At 53.8% G+C, this 13,376-nt stretch overlaps 1 protein-coding gene across 3 annotated transcripts in view; it reads left to right on the forward strand.

Moving 5' to 3' along the window:
- Positions 1-13,376, forward strand: part of SPTBN4 (spectrin beta, non-erythrocytic 4) — a 92,174-nt gene that overhangs the window by 57,290 nt on the left and 21,508 nt on the right. For all 3 annotated transcript variants that reach the window (XM_081200110.1, XM_081200111.1, XM_081200112.1), the window contains 6 exons: positions 1,912-2,175; positions 6,699-6,923; positions 9,355-9,444; positions 10,342-10,620; positions 12,113-12,243; positions 13,096-13,300. In XM_081200110.1, coding sequence (XP_081056236.1) covers positions 1,912-2,175; positions 6,699-6,923; positions 9,355-9,444; positions 10,342-10,620; positions 12,113-12,243; positions 13,096-13,300 — 1,194 coding nt within the window. The remainder of the gene's footprint in view (positions 1-1,911; positions 2,176-6,698; positions 6,924-9,354; positions 9,445-10,341; positions 10,621-12,112; positions 12,244-13,095; positions 13,301-13,376) is intronic.

The raw sequence follows: 13,376 nt of genomic DNA on the forward strand, positions 1-13,376 counted from the left end.
AAACTTTTATTAGCTGCTCATCCCCATGTTACACCCCCCCAAACTATGTCACTAATACATCATGGTTACATCATGAAAGGGGAGGTCTGGTGGCTGTAATCTGAGCATCCTGGACCCTGCCCCATGGTTCCCCTTGCCCTCCACCAAACACCCATCAAGTGTCACAAAAGAGATACTTACATTTCCCTGTTTCCCAGCCAGGTTTATCACACCTTTTTGTCTCCATCTGGGCTTGTTATTTCTGGCATGGCTACCTGTCTGGCCCTCAGATATCAGGATGCCAGGGATTATCACTCAGGCAGAGGGGCTGCTGAGGAGCTGAGCTCACAGGTCTAGATGAATTTCTGAAGTTTCCCAGTGAGCCAGTACAGAGATCCATTTATCAGTGGATTCTTACATTTGGTATCGTGCAGCAAAGGCCCTTGGAATGGGTAGGAAGAAACTGTGATGAAGTGTTTTGAGGGGACAAATCACAAAAGTGCTGGTGCTGGTTTTGGTAGTGGGCTGCATGTGCATGATATCTGCTGGAGGGGCAACCCCCCCCCAACCTGTACATAAATTCCTGCAACATTGTGACTTGAAGCCATGGGTTCGAGTCCTACCCTCCAGAGCCGGGGAAACAAACTGGTTCCCTCTTCCATGTGACAACCCTTCAGATCTTTGAAGATGGCTCTCCCATCCCCTCTCAGTCTCCTCTCTTCCAGGCTAAAAATCCCCAACTCCTTCAACCCTTCCTCATCAGGCTTGGTTTCCTGACCCTTGATCATCTTGGTCTCCCTCCTCTTCACACCTTCCAGCTTGTCAATATCCTTCTTAAATTGTGGCGCCCAGAACTGGACACAGAATTTCAGGTGTGGTCTGACCAATGCAGGATAGATCAATTTATTTTTCTCTTCTTTTGTCATGGCTGCTTGGTTACAATTCAGAGTTTATTCCTGGTTTTAGAGGTTTCCCCTGAGGAAGAAAGTTTGCACTGGTGAAACACGTTGGGCTCTGATAAACTCTGGGGCTTCTGAGACTCTGTTTCCCCTTGGCTGCCTTCTCACGGTGCTTCTGGGGTGGGAGGGAGGCAGTTTCACAGGCCAGGGGACTACTGTGGCAGGCTCTGACCCCTTGCCTTGCCTTGCCCTCCGCTGGCAAAAATGGCTCTTTTGGTGGGAGAGATGGCAAGGGGCTCTCCAGTAGTCCCTGAGACAAAACATGGAGCTCCCCCATCTGATTCCTCGGCCTTATTCTCTGTGTAGCTGAGCATTAAGACAGTCTGCATTTTTAAAATTTTTACTTATTTATTTCTTGAAAGGTATTCACTGCTTGATTGTAAAAAACCCCACCTCAGCTGACACGCAAAAGCGTCTCTTTAAAGCCATTGTCTATTTTAAGGTGCCTCTTCAACCTGGCCTTTGGCTGATTAATATTCTACAGCTTGTGGGAAGGGGGGGTTATTGTTTTGCTGTTTTGTTTTACTTATTTACTTGTTTTTATCCTGCATTTTATTTTGTGAACCCCCCGAGATCTTGTGATGAAGGGCATTATATAAACCTAATAAACAAACGAATGATAAAACATTCAAAAGGCAAAATCAGCAATAAATTAAGGACAGACTAAAACGGACAGCATCATTCTACATATCCGGGAGGGCTGATCTAAGCAGAAATGTTTTAAGGAGGCGCTGAAAAGAGTACAGGGAAATTGCTTGCCTGGTGTCCAGTGGCAGGGAGTTCCGCATCTCCAGGGCCTTGTCTTGCGTTTGGAATTTTGCCCCCGACCCCAAATAAAACAGCAGAACAACCTGCGTGCTCTTGCAGGAGGGGTGTGCCTTTCCCAGGGCCAGGGGGAGGGATCCCTTTCGGCAAAGAGGGTTTGGGCTCCTCGGGGCGCGCAGGCAAACGGCTCCCGGCTCTCTGTCCCCAGGAAGGCCAGCAGCTGATCGCGGAGAAGCCGGAGCTGGCCGAGACGGTGAAGAAGAAGCTGGGCGAGATCCGCCTGTGCTGGGCCGAGCTGGAGTCCACCACCCAGGCCAAAGCGCGGCAGCTGCTGGAGGCCACCAAGGCCGAGCACCTGGTCCAGAGCTACACTGACCTCGACAAGCGGCTCCTGTGCATGGAGAGCCAGCTGCACCTGGTGGACTCCGGCCCGGACCTGGCCAGCGTCAACAGCAACCTCAAGAAGCTCCAGGTGGGTCTCGAGGGGGGGGGGCACAGGGCTGGCATGTTGGGGGTGGGGCTGTGGGAAGAGGCAGGGGTTTCTGGGGTGCTGGCCCAGACCCCCCCTGGGTGGGGTGGGGAGCAGATTGCCCTCTCCTCTCGGAGGGGGGGTCTGCAGGCATCTGCTGTCGGCTCGTGAGCCCCCCATCACCAGGAAGAGTCAGGCTAACCTCCCCAGTGAACCCTTCCATACCACCCCTGCTTTCTAGAGGGGCACTGGGAAGGATGGGGGGGTGTCTTGCAGAGCAGCCAGGCCAAGCCAGACCCCCAGCCATAAGAGGAACCTGCTGGATCAGGCCAAGTGGCCCAATACCTCTAAGAATCAAGATAGACTGCCTCTGGATCTGGAGGCTCCATCAGAACCCGAGTGCCTGGCTGCTGGATCAGGGCAGTGGACCCCCCCCCCAGTCCAGCATCCTGACCTCACAGTGGCTGACCTGGGAAACCTTTGAGCAGAATCCGAGCCCCAGAGCAGCCCTCTCCCCTCCTGTGGCTTCCAGCAACGGGGATTCCGAAGGACGGCTGCCTCCACCATTTCATCTCCGCACCTCCGTCTCCCCTGCATCTCTTGACCCCACAGCGCTGGACAAACCTCGCCTGCCAGGGATCCCTTCCGGGCCCAGGGAGATGCGTGATGCCCCGGCCGTGGGGTTGGGCCTCCTTGTGTGCTGCCTCCATGAGCGGGGCCAGAGTTGGGCCCTGCCAGCCTCGCTGTCCCCTTTGGGGACGCTGCGCTCACGGGGGAGACCAGCCGGGCCTGGGAGCTGGACCACTGCAGCTCACATCCCTTCTCTTCCTCGTCTGAAAAGTTGTAACTCGTCTTTCCTGGGGGAAACAGTCCAAGGAGGCTCCCGAGATAGAATAAGGAAGCCATAAAACCTGAATTAACAAGAACAATAAAACCCGACTCCCCAAACGCATAACAACAACGAGACAGAAATAGGCTCCGCAAACACGGCAGGAAGAAATTGTGGCAGCCCCAACGCAAGTCGGGCATCTGCTCAAATCCTGGCGCAGTCTGTGCTCTGTCCAGAGGCAGCTCTGGCAAGCTCAATCTTGGCCACTGGCAGGTGAGGCGAACCTTCCCCAAAGGGGGGGGCGTTTCAGAGCCCGGGGCTCCCTCCCCGTTCCCGACCAGGTGGGCTTTGAGATAGATGGCGCCTGACTGATGGCTTTGGCAAGCGTGCAGGTTGACGTGGGAGACAGCAGTTTGGCCCAGTGGTTTGAGGGCTGGGCTGGGACCTGGGAGAGACCAGGGTTCGAATCGCCACTTGGCCGTGAAGCTCACTGGGTAGCCTTGGGCCAGTCGCTGCCTCTCTCAGCCTTCACCTGCCTCACAGGGTTGTTGTGGGGATCAGATGAGGAGGAGGAGGAGGACCAAGGATCGGCCCCCTTGAATCAGCTGAAGTTCCTGAACCCCTTTTTAAAGGCAGCCCCACACAGAGTGCATTGCGGTAGTCCAGAGGGGAAGCAAGAACAGCCTGCCATCTGCGCAGGCACCTCCGGAAAAAGAGGTCTGGCCACCACCAAAGCCTGAGAAGTCCTGGGGGCCCCGATTCCAGAAGTGCCCCCAGACTACAGACCTGCATCCTTGGGGGGGGGGGCAGCAACCCCATCAGTCACAGGTTGGGTCCCCAGTCCTGAAGCAGCTCTGCCTTCTCAGGATTCAGCCCCACTGTGTTTGCTCTGCTCCATTATACAGTGGGACCTTGGTTCTCAAATTTAATCCATTCTGGAAGTCCGTTCCTAAACCAAAGCATTCCAAAACCAAGGCGCGCTTTCCCATAGAAAGTCATGCAAAATCCATTCCAGACTTAAAAACAACCCCTAAGAGAGCAATTTAACATGGATCTACTGGGACCAGTGATCCATAAAATGAAAGCAATAATCAATGTACGATACTATACAATAAATAAGACAGTATGGTAGATGATAAAAAGTAAAATTTATTTTTCTTTTTGCCTGCACTGATGGTAGTCCTTGTTTGTTTGGGGGGCTTTTATCCATTTCTGCAGCCACACAACCAATCAATCAATCAGTAGCTGAACTGGGTTCCACACAGTCACAAAAACAAATCAGCTGAAAAAGCCTCAGAAACAAAAACTCAAAATAAAGAGCAAAAACAAAAGTGCCAAACTGAATCCTCTCCAGAAGTCCGTTTGACTTCTGAAATGTTCGAAAACCAAGGCGCAGCTTCTGATTGGTGCAGGCAGGTGCCCCGGAACCAAAGCCGACAGCCGCATTGGACATTTGGCTTCTGAGAAACCGGAATGCTTACTTCCGGGTTTTCAGCGTTTGGGAACCAAGATACCACTAATCTTCCAACTCTGAACTTCTGACGTTCTCTTGAGTTGTGCTGGAAGGCGGGGGGGGGCATCTGTCTCTTGGTGGCCCCGCACTCCACGTCCCCAGGTGACCCCTCCTGGCTGCCCCTCCGTACCAAGGAATGCCTTGCCAAATAGACAGCTAGCATCTCAAGGTTGAAGGCTGCAGCCCAGCCTCCTTCCTGCCCTGCAAGTTTTCTGCGTTGAAGGGAAGTGAGTGATCCTGTGTGGATCCCTCTGCACGGAAAGTTAGCGCTGCCAGGAAGAAAGTGGGCCTGGAGGCTTCCTCCCGGAGGGGCTTCCTTTCTACAATTTGGTCTCTTTTCAATCTCTCCAGGATGGCGGCCATCACGGCCTCCTGTTTTCAGACCTTGAGTGGGGCTTGGCAGCTGAATGGGGAGGGGGGCAGGAGAGAAGCAGCTGCTGCTTTGACTGGACAGGGGGTCTCTCAAGGGGGGCCGATCCTGCCATCACCCCTTCTCTGCGAGGTTTTCTTCAAGAGAGACTGGGAAGAGGGTGGGTGTTTTTTTAAAAGTTTCCCCTTTGATTTGTGGGTCCGTGTGACTGCGCACACCCCTGCAACGGAGGGGGGGCTCTTTGTCAGCACTAGACAAAGTCAACCCTTCATTTAGCCCTGGGGGGGGGGACTTCTGAATTTAAAAAGCCCGATCCCTCTTGCTTTACTTGAGCTGAAAACTGGAGCCAGTGGTGGCTTAGTGGGGAGAGGGCCGGAGAAGAAGGACCTGGAAGAGACCAGGGTTCAAATCCCCCCCCCCATGAAGCTCCCTGGGTGTGACCTCGATCTCAGTCCCTGCCTCTCAGCCCAGCCTCCCTCACAGGGTTGTTGTGGAGATAAAATGGGGGGGGGGAGACCAGGGATGCTGCCTTTGACCTCCTTGGAGGAACAGCTGGGATAGAACTGCAATGAAGTCAGAGACCCAAGCAGTTGGGGGGCAGATGGAGTGGGTGCCTCTCGGGGGCGCAGGGGTGCTGCTTTCCCCTGGGGCCGTGGGGGGCCTTGCTTCCCCCTCCTCCCCCGGGAGCCACGCGCCATCTGGGGAGGGTGAGGGGCAGCCCGGCTCCCGGCAAGAGGGGGGCTGGCTGGCCGGCCAGCCGCCTCCCCCCTCACACCAACCTCTCCCTTTTCCCTCCCCAGCAGCCCCCGGCAGTGCAGAGGCGGCCATTGCTCATCACATCCTAGTGTGCGATTTGTCTCATCACGCTGCATGGCGGTACAGTAGCCCTTTTCTTTGACTCCATCTGTCTCGCCTTTTTTGCATTTCTGCTTTCCTCCCCCCCCCCCCCCCGTTTTCCCAAGGAGATGCTGGAATGGGAGGGGACGGACGGACGGACGCAGAGACCCCTCCCCATCTCCTTCCCCCTCGTTTCTCCTCCATCTGCTTTCTTCTGTTTCCCATGTTTCCCATGAACTTTCGCCAGCTGCCAAGAATCGCTTGCCTGCCTGCCTGCTCCCTCCATGGCGCCAAGCCCCCTTCCCAACACGCTGCGCTTGGTAGTCTGGGCTCGGGGGGGGCACTGGGAGCAGGGGGGCAGAGGGACGGGGGCCAAAGGCTCTTGGAGGTTGCCAGGCCCCCATCTATACCACTCTTCCATCCCCCCAAGCATGTGGGTCAGCCATTGTTCAGCAAATGCACCTGCCATGGCCCTGATCCTGCCGCTGTGCAGACAGGGGAGTGTGGAGGTCCAGGTTGCTCCGTAGGTGTAGGACAGGACAGCCACAGGCTTCCGTAGTCGTTCTCCGGGCATCTGATGTTAGGGGCCCTGAGATGAGCAGATTCCTGAGGGTGCTGAGGATTTGCTGCTCAAGACCTTGTCTGCCCCACGGCTCCCGGGGGGGGGGGTGATGCTGACAGCAAGTCAGGCTGCCTTGGGCTGGGAGAGAATGGTGTGCAGTCCTCCCATTTTGAGCATGCAGACAGGGGCCAGGGGCAGCGTGAGACCCAGCCCCATGGAAAGGGGCCCGGCAGAGAGCTTGGAGGAGACGGGGCCGTCCGGTTCATGGCCGGTGTTTCCCCTCCTGCCTTGTGCCCGCACTTGCCTCTTCCCGGGCTTCCTGGGTGGCCGCCCCGCCCCCCCCCCGCTGGCGGAGCCCCTCCTGGCCCGGCCCAGCCCCCTCCTCCTCTTCCTCTCCCTCCTCTCTGTCTTGCAGACGATGGAGACGCAGGTGGAGGAATGGTACAAGGAGGTGGGCGAGCTGCAGGCCCAGGTGGCCGCCCTGCCCCTGGAGGCGGCCAGCAAGGAGATGGTGGACGAGCGGCAGAACGCCGTGGGCACCCGCATCGTGCGCCTCATCGAGCCCCTCAAGGAGCGCCGGAGGATCCTGCTGGCCTCCAAGGAGGTGCACCAAGTCAGCCACGACCTGGAGGACGAGATCGTAAGTGGGGCGCGGAGGAGGGAAGGGGGGGAATCTGAAACCAGGCCCTCAAAAGGGAGCACTTCCGATTGTGGGAATGTTCAGGGAGGCAGGAGAGGATATCATTAGGATTCATTAATATCCTTCCTAACTTGCGCTAGCAAGTTCCTTTACTTAGCAGAGTTTCACATTCCCCTTTTAAACTCACAGCGGATAACTGGATGCAGGCTTGTGTAAGCCTCTCACTATTACGTCCCTGGTAATTTCCCTTATATCCCTCTTAAAAGAATAAACACACGGCAGTCTTGAATAAAGAATATAAAAGAAGTTTACTCACATCATCAGTTCACAGTTGGGTCCTTGAAGGCAGACTTAGTTACAAAGGATATACATGTGGATCTATCCCATTGGGGGATAATCCCAGTGTCCTCTGGTGGCTAGAGCATCTCTTTGGTTACCTGGACAGGTAGGGTCACTCCCACTCCTAGTCACATGCAAGAGGAAGGATGCTCCAGGCCAGGAGGAAACAGGAAGTTTTTGACTGGCTGGTCCAAACATCCCCTTTCATGTCTACTCTAGGAAAACAAGGAATGTTGTACTTGACTGCTACTTGTGTATCGCATCCCACACTGATTGCTAGAAAGGCACACAGAGAGAGGAAGCTAGATCTCGCAGGGTCTGCAGAAAATCCTCCCTGTGAGAGCCACTCGTGTCCAGACAGGTAAAGAGGCACAAGCGTCCTGGCCTGCTCTCTCTGTGATCCCTGCTATGTGATCTCTTCTCTGCATGCTTCATCCATGACCAGGGATGTAGGACATTTGCCGAGTCTGAGTTTCCGCTCCAATCCTATTCTAACGCTCAGGTTGCGAACGTGATCCGTAAGGGAGGCATGTTTGTAACCCGCAGCGCCGTGTCTGCGCACGCGTGGGTCACGATTCAGTGCTTCTGTGCATGCGCAAACGCCAAAACCCAGAAGTAACCTGTTCTGGTACTTCTGGGTTCGGCGTGGTGCGCAACCCGAAGTGTCTGTAACCCGAGGTATGACTGTATGTATAATATACCGTATTTTTCTGTGTATAAGACGAGGTTTTTTTATAAAATATCATCTTATACACGGGTGGTGCATTGGGGGGGTGTTATATGCTGCTTCCTGGAGGCAGAGAGTGTTATTGGTTGCTGCAGCAAGGGCTGGGCTGGGCTTGATTGGCTGTCACTGCGGCAATTGGGCGGGCGATTGGCGGCTTCTTCCGGCGAGGGGACATTGGACTGCAGGCGTTTGCTCAACAACTCTGGGCATTTCCCCCCATTTTCTTTATTTGGAATACCCCAAAATAGGGAGTGTCTTATACACGGGGGGGGGGGGGTCTTATACACAGAAAAATACAGTGTGTGTTTATTAAAAGGGGGAAATACCAGGAAATCCAGTCTTCAGTGAAGCATCCTGGATTACTTAAAAGGCTAAATCTAGCTTATCGACAGCCTTCTTATTTTGCTGCAAAGGGGATGTCCTCTGCTGAACTCACAGACGTGAGTAAGGAGGGATAATATCTAAGAATATATCCTCTCCTAGCTTCTATACACATCCCCAAGCGCACTGGGGGCTCACAGCCTTTGGGGTTGGGGGCAAAGTCTGCTTCCTGGGGGCTTTGGAGGTCAGGCTCGTCTGACGGAGGTTGCAGAAGTCATAGTGGCGCCACCAAACCAGAAGCATGGATCACGAGGGACAGTGGCCTTTGTGAGGACTGCCCAGGAGCACAGTCTGGCCACATCTTCCACGGGGTTTGGGTTCCAAGGATTCCGCAAAAATCACATATACCCCCAAACCTTTTATTTCTTAATAAAAGTTGTTTATTGTAGGCAATGCATAACTCGGATGTGGGAATGTTCAGGGTGGCAGAAGAGGATATATTGTTTATTAATATCCTTCCTATCTTGTGCTAGCAAGTTCCTTTACTTAGCAGAGTGCATTCCCCTTTACACAGCAGATAGCTGGTTGCAGGCTCGTGTCAGCCTCTCACTATTATACAATTCAGTCTCAGATTGAATTGTATGTTCCTGGTAAGTTCCCTTGAATCCCTCTTAAAAGAATAAAGACGCCACAATCTTATTCAAAGTCAATAAAAGAAGTTTACTCACATCAGTTCACAGCTGGATTCCTGAAGGCAGACTTAGTTACAAATATGTACATGTGGATCTGCCCCATACTGAGGAATGATCCCAGTGCCTCTGCTAGCTGAGAGCCAAAAAGCTGGTCAAACGAAGAAGGAATTTTGAAGAGCCGTTGGTTGTAAGGTGTCTTTGGGGGAGCGATGAGTCCCCCCCCCCCAATGTGATGGGTCCTCTTTCCACCTGTGCTTTGGCTCCGATGCCAAGGGGGACTGTCCCTCTTCCACCATTAGGAACTGTACTCACAGGAGGGGCACTTTTGTTTTTCTCCCCCACCCGCTTCTAGATCTGGGTGCAGGACCGGCTTCCCTTGGCCACGTTGAAGGATCACGGGAGCAACTTGCAAACGGTCCAGCAGTTCATCAAGAAGAACCAGGTGCGAAGAGGAAGCCATGGGGGGGGGCAGAGTGTGTGGGAGGTGCTGGGGAGTCCCAGGACAGGGGGGAAGAACAATGGGGGGAGCCTGTTTTGCCCTGGATTCAGAAAAGCAGAAGCTAGGAGAGCCCCGAAATCAGAGGCGCCGCCACCATCTGAACAGTTCCTTCTGGGCCATATAGAGACAGTGTGGTGTAGTGGTTGGAGCAGTGCCAGATTTACATATAAACTGAACAAGCTCTAGCTTAGGGCCCCACTCTCTTGGGGCCCCCAAAAAATTAAAGGGGAAAAAACTGGATGTACATTTCCAAAATATAAGATAAAAAACAAATAAAATAAAACCTACCTACAGCAACCGTGTTTTGTGCTGCGTAGGCTCCTAGGATGTAAGTCATGGGCCCCGCCTGCTAGCCTGCTCCCCAAATATCCCTGTTTTGCTCCTTTCTATATATAGGGTGCCTGCATTCTGCATTCACTGGTTGCAGGGCAACATGGGCAAATGGCTTTAGCTACCTATGAGGTCCATCAATGACCATCTAGCATCTATTCAACACAAAAAACAGTGACAATTTGTTGTGGACAAAGGACGGCTGGACATAGAAAGGGCCCCATTACCTTCAGTAGCTGAGGGCCTCCTCAAACCTCAACCTGGCCCTGGGTTAGAGAGTCGGATTAGGAGACCCGGGTTCGAATCCTCCCCTTGGCCATGACCTTGGGGGCCGGTCACTTACTCTCAGCCCAGCCTACCTCACTGGGATGTTGTTGTGGGGATTAAATGACGAAGGGGGAAGAGCCCGAAAGCCACCTTGCGCTCCTTGGAGGACCAGTGGGGTGCTGGTGTAAACATTAAAAACCCCTGATAACAATTTGAAAGCCTCTCCCTCTTCCCGGTCGCCAGAACCTCCGCCGAGAGATCCAGGTGCACAAGCCCCGCATGGAGGACGTGCTGGAGCGCGCCAGGAGCATCGCCACCATCAAGACCCCCGAGGTGGACCCCGTGCGGCTGCTGCTGGAGAAGCTCTCGGAGATGTGGGGCGCCCTCCAGGAGGAGACCGAGCAGCGGCAGCACCTGCTGGACGCCACCTACCAGGTGGAACAGTTCTACTTTGACGTGGCCGAGGTGGAGGCCTGGCTGAGCGAGCAGGAGCTCTTCATGATGAACGAGGAAAAGGGCAAGGTGGGGAGAGGGGCCCGGGGACCCCCACATTTTGGGCCGGGGGGAGAGGCGGGCAGCTTGTCGGAAGGCGTTGGGCAGGCCGAGTCCCCATCCCTTGGTCCGGGACAGGAGAAATTCACGGGGGAGAAGACTCAGCTCTGCCTCCATGGCTTCTGGGAGGGGGGGTTGTGTGGGAATGTTCAGGGAGGCAGGAGAGGATGATAATATCCTTCCCAACTTGCGCTAGCAAGTTCCATAACTTAGCAGTGTTTTAAACATTCCCCTTTAAACACACAGTGGGTAGCTGGTTTCAGGCTTGTGCAAGTTTCTCAATATAGATTCCTGGCAAGATCTCTTATTTCCCTCTTAAAAGAATAAACACACTACAATCTTATTTAAGATACAGTGGACGCTTAGGTTGCGAACGTGATCCATGCGGAATGCACGTTCTCAACCCACAGTGTTTGCAGCCTGCAGTGGCGTGTCTGCGCACGCAAGGGTTGCGATTCTGCACATGCGCAAAGCACGATTTAGTGCTTCTGCACATGCACGACCACCAAAACCTGGAAGTAACCCGTTCCAGTACTTCCGGGTTTCAGCGGGTGCGTAACCCAAAAAAACGGAACCTGAAGCGGCTGTAACCTGAGGTATGACAGTATATAAAAGTAGTTTACTCACAGCATCATCAGTTCACAGATGGATCCCTGAAGGCAGACTTACAGAAGTACAGTGGACTCTCTAGTTACATATCGCTCTGGATACGTAACTTTCAGGTTACGAACGCGGCAAAACCGGAAGAGGATACTTCCAGGTTTCGCCATGCGCACATGCGCAGAAACGCTCAATCACGCCGCGTACATGCGCAGAAGCAGTGCTTCTGCCTATGGACTTTTTGGGTTGCGGATGGACCCCCGGAACGAATTCAATTCATATCTGGAGGGTCCACTGTATATACATGTGAGTCTAACCCATATGGAGATGGTCTCCTTGAAAAGCCAACAGAGCATCTCTAGCCAAAAAAAGAGAGAGCTGTTGCTCCAACGACAAAGTCCAAAAGAGAGGAGAGAGTGTGCTGCGTGCCTCGTCCTTTTGTTACCTGCACAGGTAAGGCCACGCCCACCTCTAGTCACATGCAAGAGGAAGGATGCTCCAGGCCAGGAGGAAACAGGAAGTTTTTGACTGGCTGGTCCAAACATCCCCTTGCATATCCACTCTAGGAAAACAAGGAATCTTGTACTTGACTGCTACTTATGCATCACATCCCCCAGTTTGCTCTGGTGCTTACAAGTTCCCCACGGGGACGTCTGTGCAACCAGGATGTTGCGCTCTAGGTCCCCCTTTGGCCTGGTGCAGCATCCGGGCTCTTCTGATGGAGCCTCCAGCCCCAGAGGCAGTCTATCTGGATTCCTCGGTCCTTAAGGATCTCAGGCCACTGTGAGAAGAGGAGGCTGGGCTGGCTGGGCTCCCCTCTGGCTCTCCCGGTGTCCTTATGCCCCCTCCTCTGTCCTCTCAGGACGAACAGAGCACCCTCCAGCTCCTGAAGAAACACCTGATGATGGAACAGACGGTCGAGAACTACGCCGAGACCATCGCTCAGCTGTCGCGACAGTGCCGGGCGCTGCTGGAGCTGGGGCACCCGGACAGGTAGGTCGGCTGTCCTCCCCCCACCTCCTTCCCTGCCCCCTCCTCAGCCCACCCCACTTGGCCCTAGCCCTCTCCCCACTAGGGCTGAGCAATATAGCAAGATACCCTGGTTTGAAGTCCATATCATGATACAGTGGTACCTTGGTTCTCAAACTTCATCTGTTCCGGAAGTCCGTTCCAAAACCAAAGCGTTCCAAAACCGAGGCGTGCTTTCCCATAGCAAGTAATGCAAAATGGATTAATCCGTTCCAGACTTTTAAAAACAACCCCTAAAACAGCAATTGAACATGAATTTTACTATCTAATGAGAGCACTGATCCATAAAATGAAAGGAAGAATCAATGTCCTGTACTATAAAATAAAGAAGACAGTATTGTAGATGATAAAAATGAAAATGAATTTTTTCCCTTACCTGCACTGATGATAGTCCTTGTTTGGATGGGGGGCTTTTATCCCTTTCCGCAGTCACACAATCAATCAATCTGTAGCTGGACTGGGTTCCACACGGTCACAAAATCACATGAACTGAAAAAGCCTTGAAAACAAAAACACAAAATAAAGAGCAAAAACAAAAGCGCCAAACTTAATCTGTTCCAGAATCTCTTTGACTTCCGAAATGTTCAGAAACCAAGGCGCAGCTTCTGATTGGTGCAGGTGCCCCAGAAACAATAGCGGACAGCCTCAGTGGACGTTCGCTTTATGAAGGTTGTTCCAAAAGCAGAACACTCACTTCCGGGTTCTCGGCGTTTGGGAACCAAGCCACCAGTCTGTCGGCCTATGGCCATGTGTAGCTGGTGGTGTCGCCCGGCCCCCTGGTGCCCTCCCCCCTGACGGCCCTTTTTATTCCGGCAGCGAGCAGGTCAGCCGGCGCCAGTCGCAAGTGGACCGCCTCTACGTCTCCCTGAAGGACCTGGTGGAGGAGCGCAAGGCCCGGCTGGAGCAGCAATACTGGCTCTTCCAGCTGAGCCGCGAGGTGGACGAGCTGGAGCACTGGATCGCCGAGAAGGAGGTGGTGGCCGGGTCCCCGGAGCTGGGCCAGGACTACGAACACGTCACGGTGAGACCGGGGGGCGGGGGGGGGCTGCCGCCTTCGCACCTGATTGGCATCCATCCCTTTCGGGAGAAAGTATTGC

This window comes from Podarcis bocagei (assembly GCF_964188305.1).
Source record: "Podarcis bocagei genome assembly, chromosome: 7".
In the NCBI taxonomy this organism is placed as follows: Eukaryota; Metazoa; Chordata; class Lepidosauria; order Squamata; family Lacertidae; genus Podarcis; species Podarcis bocagei.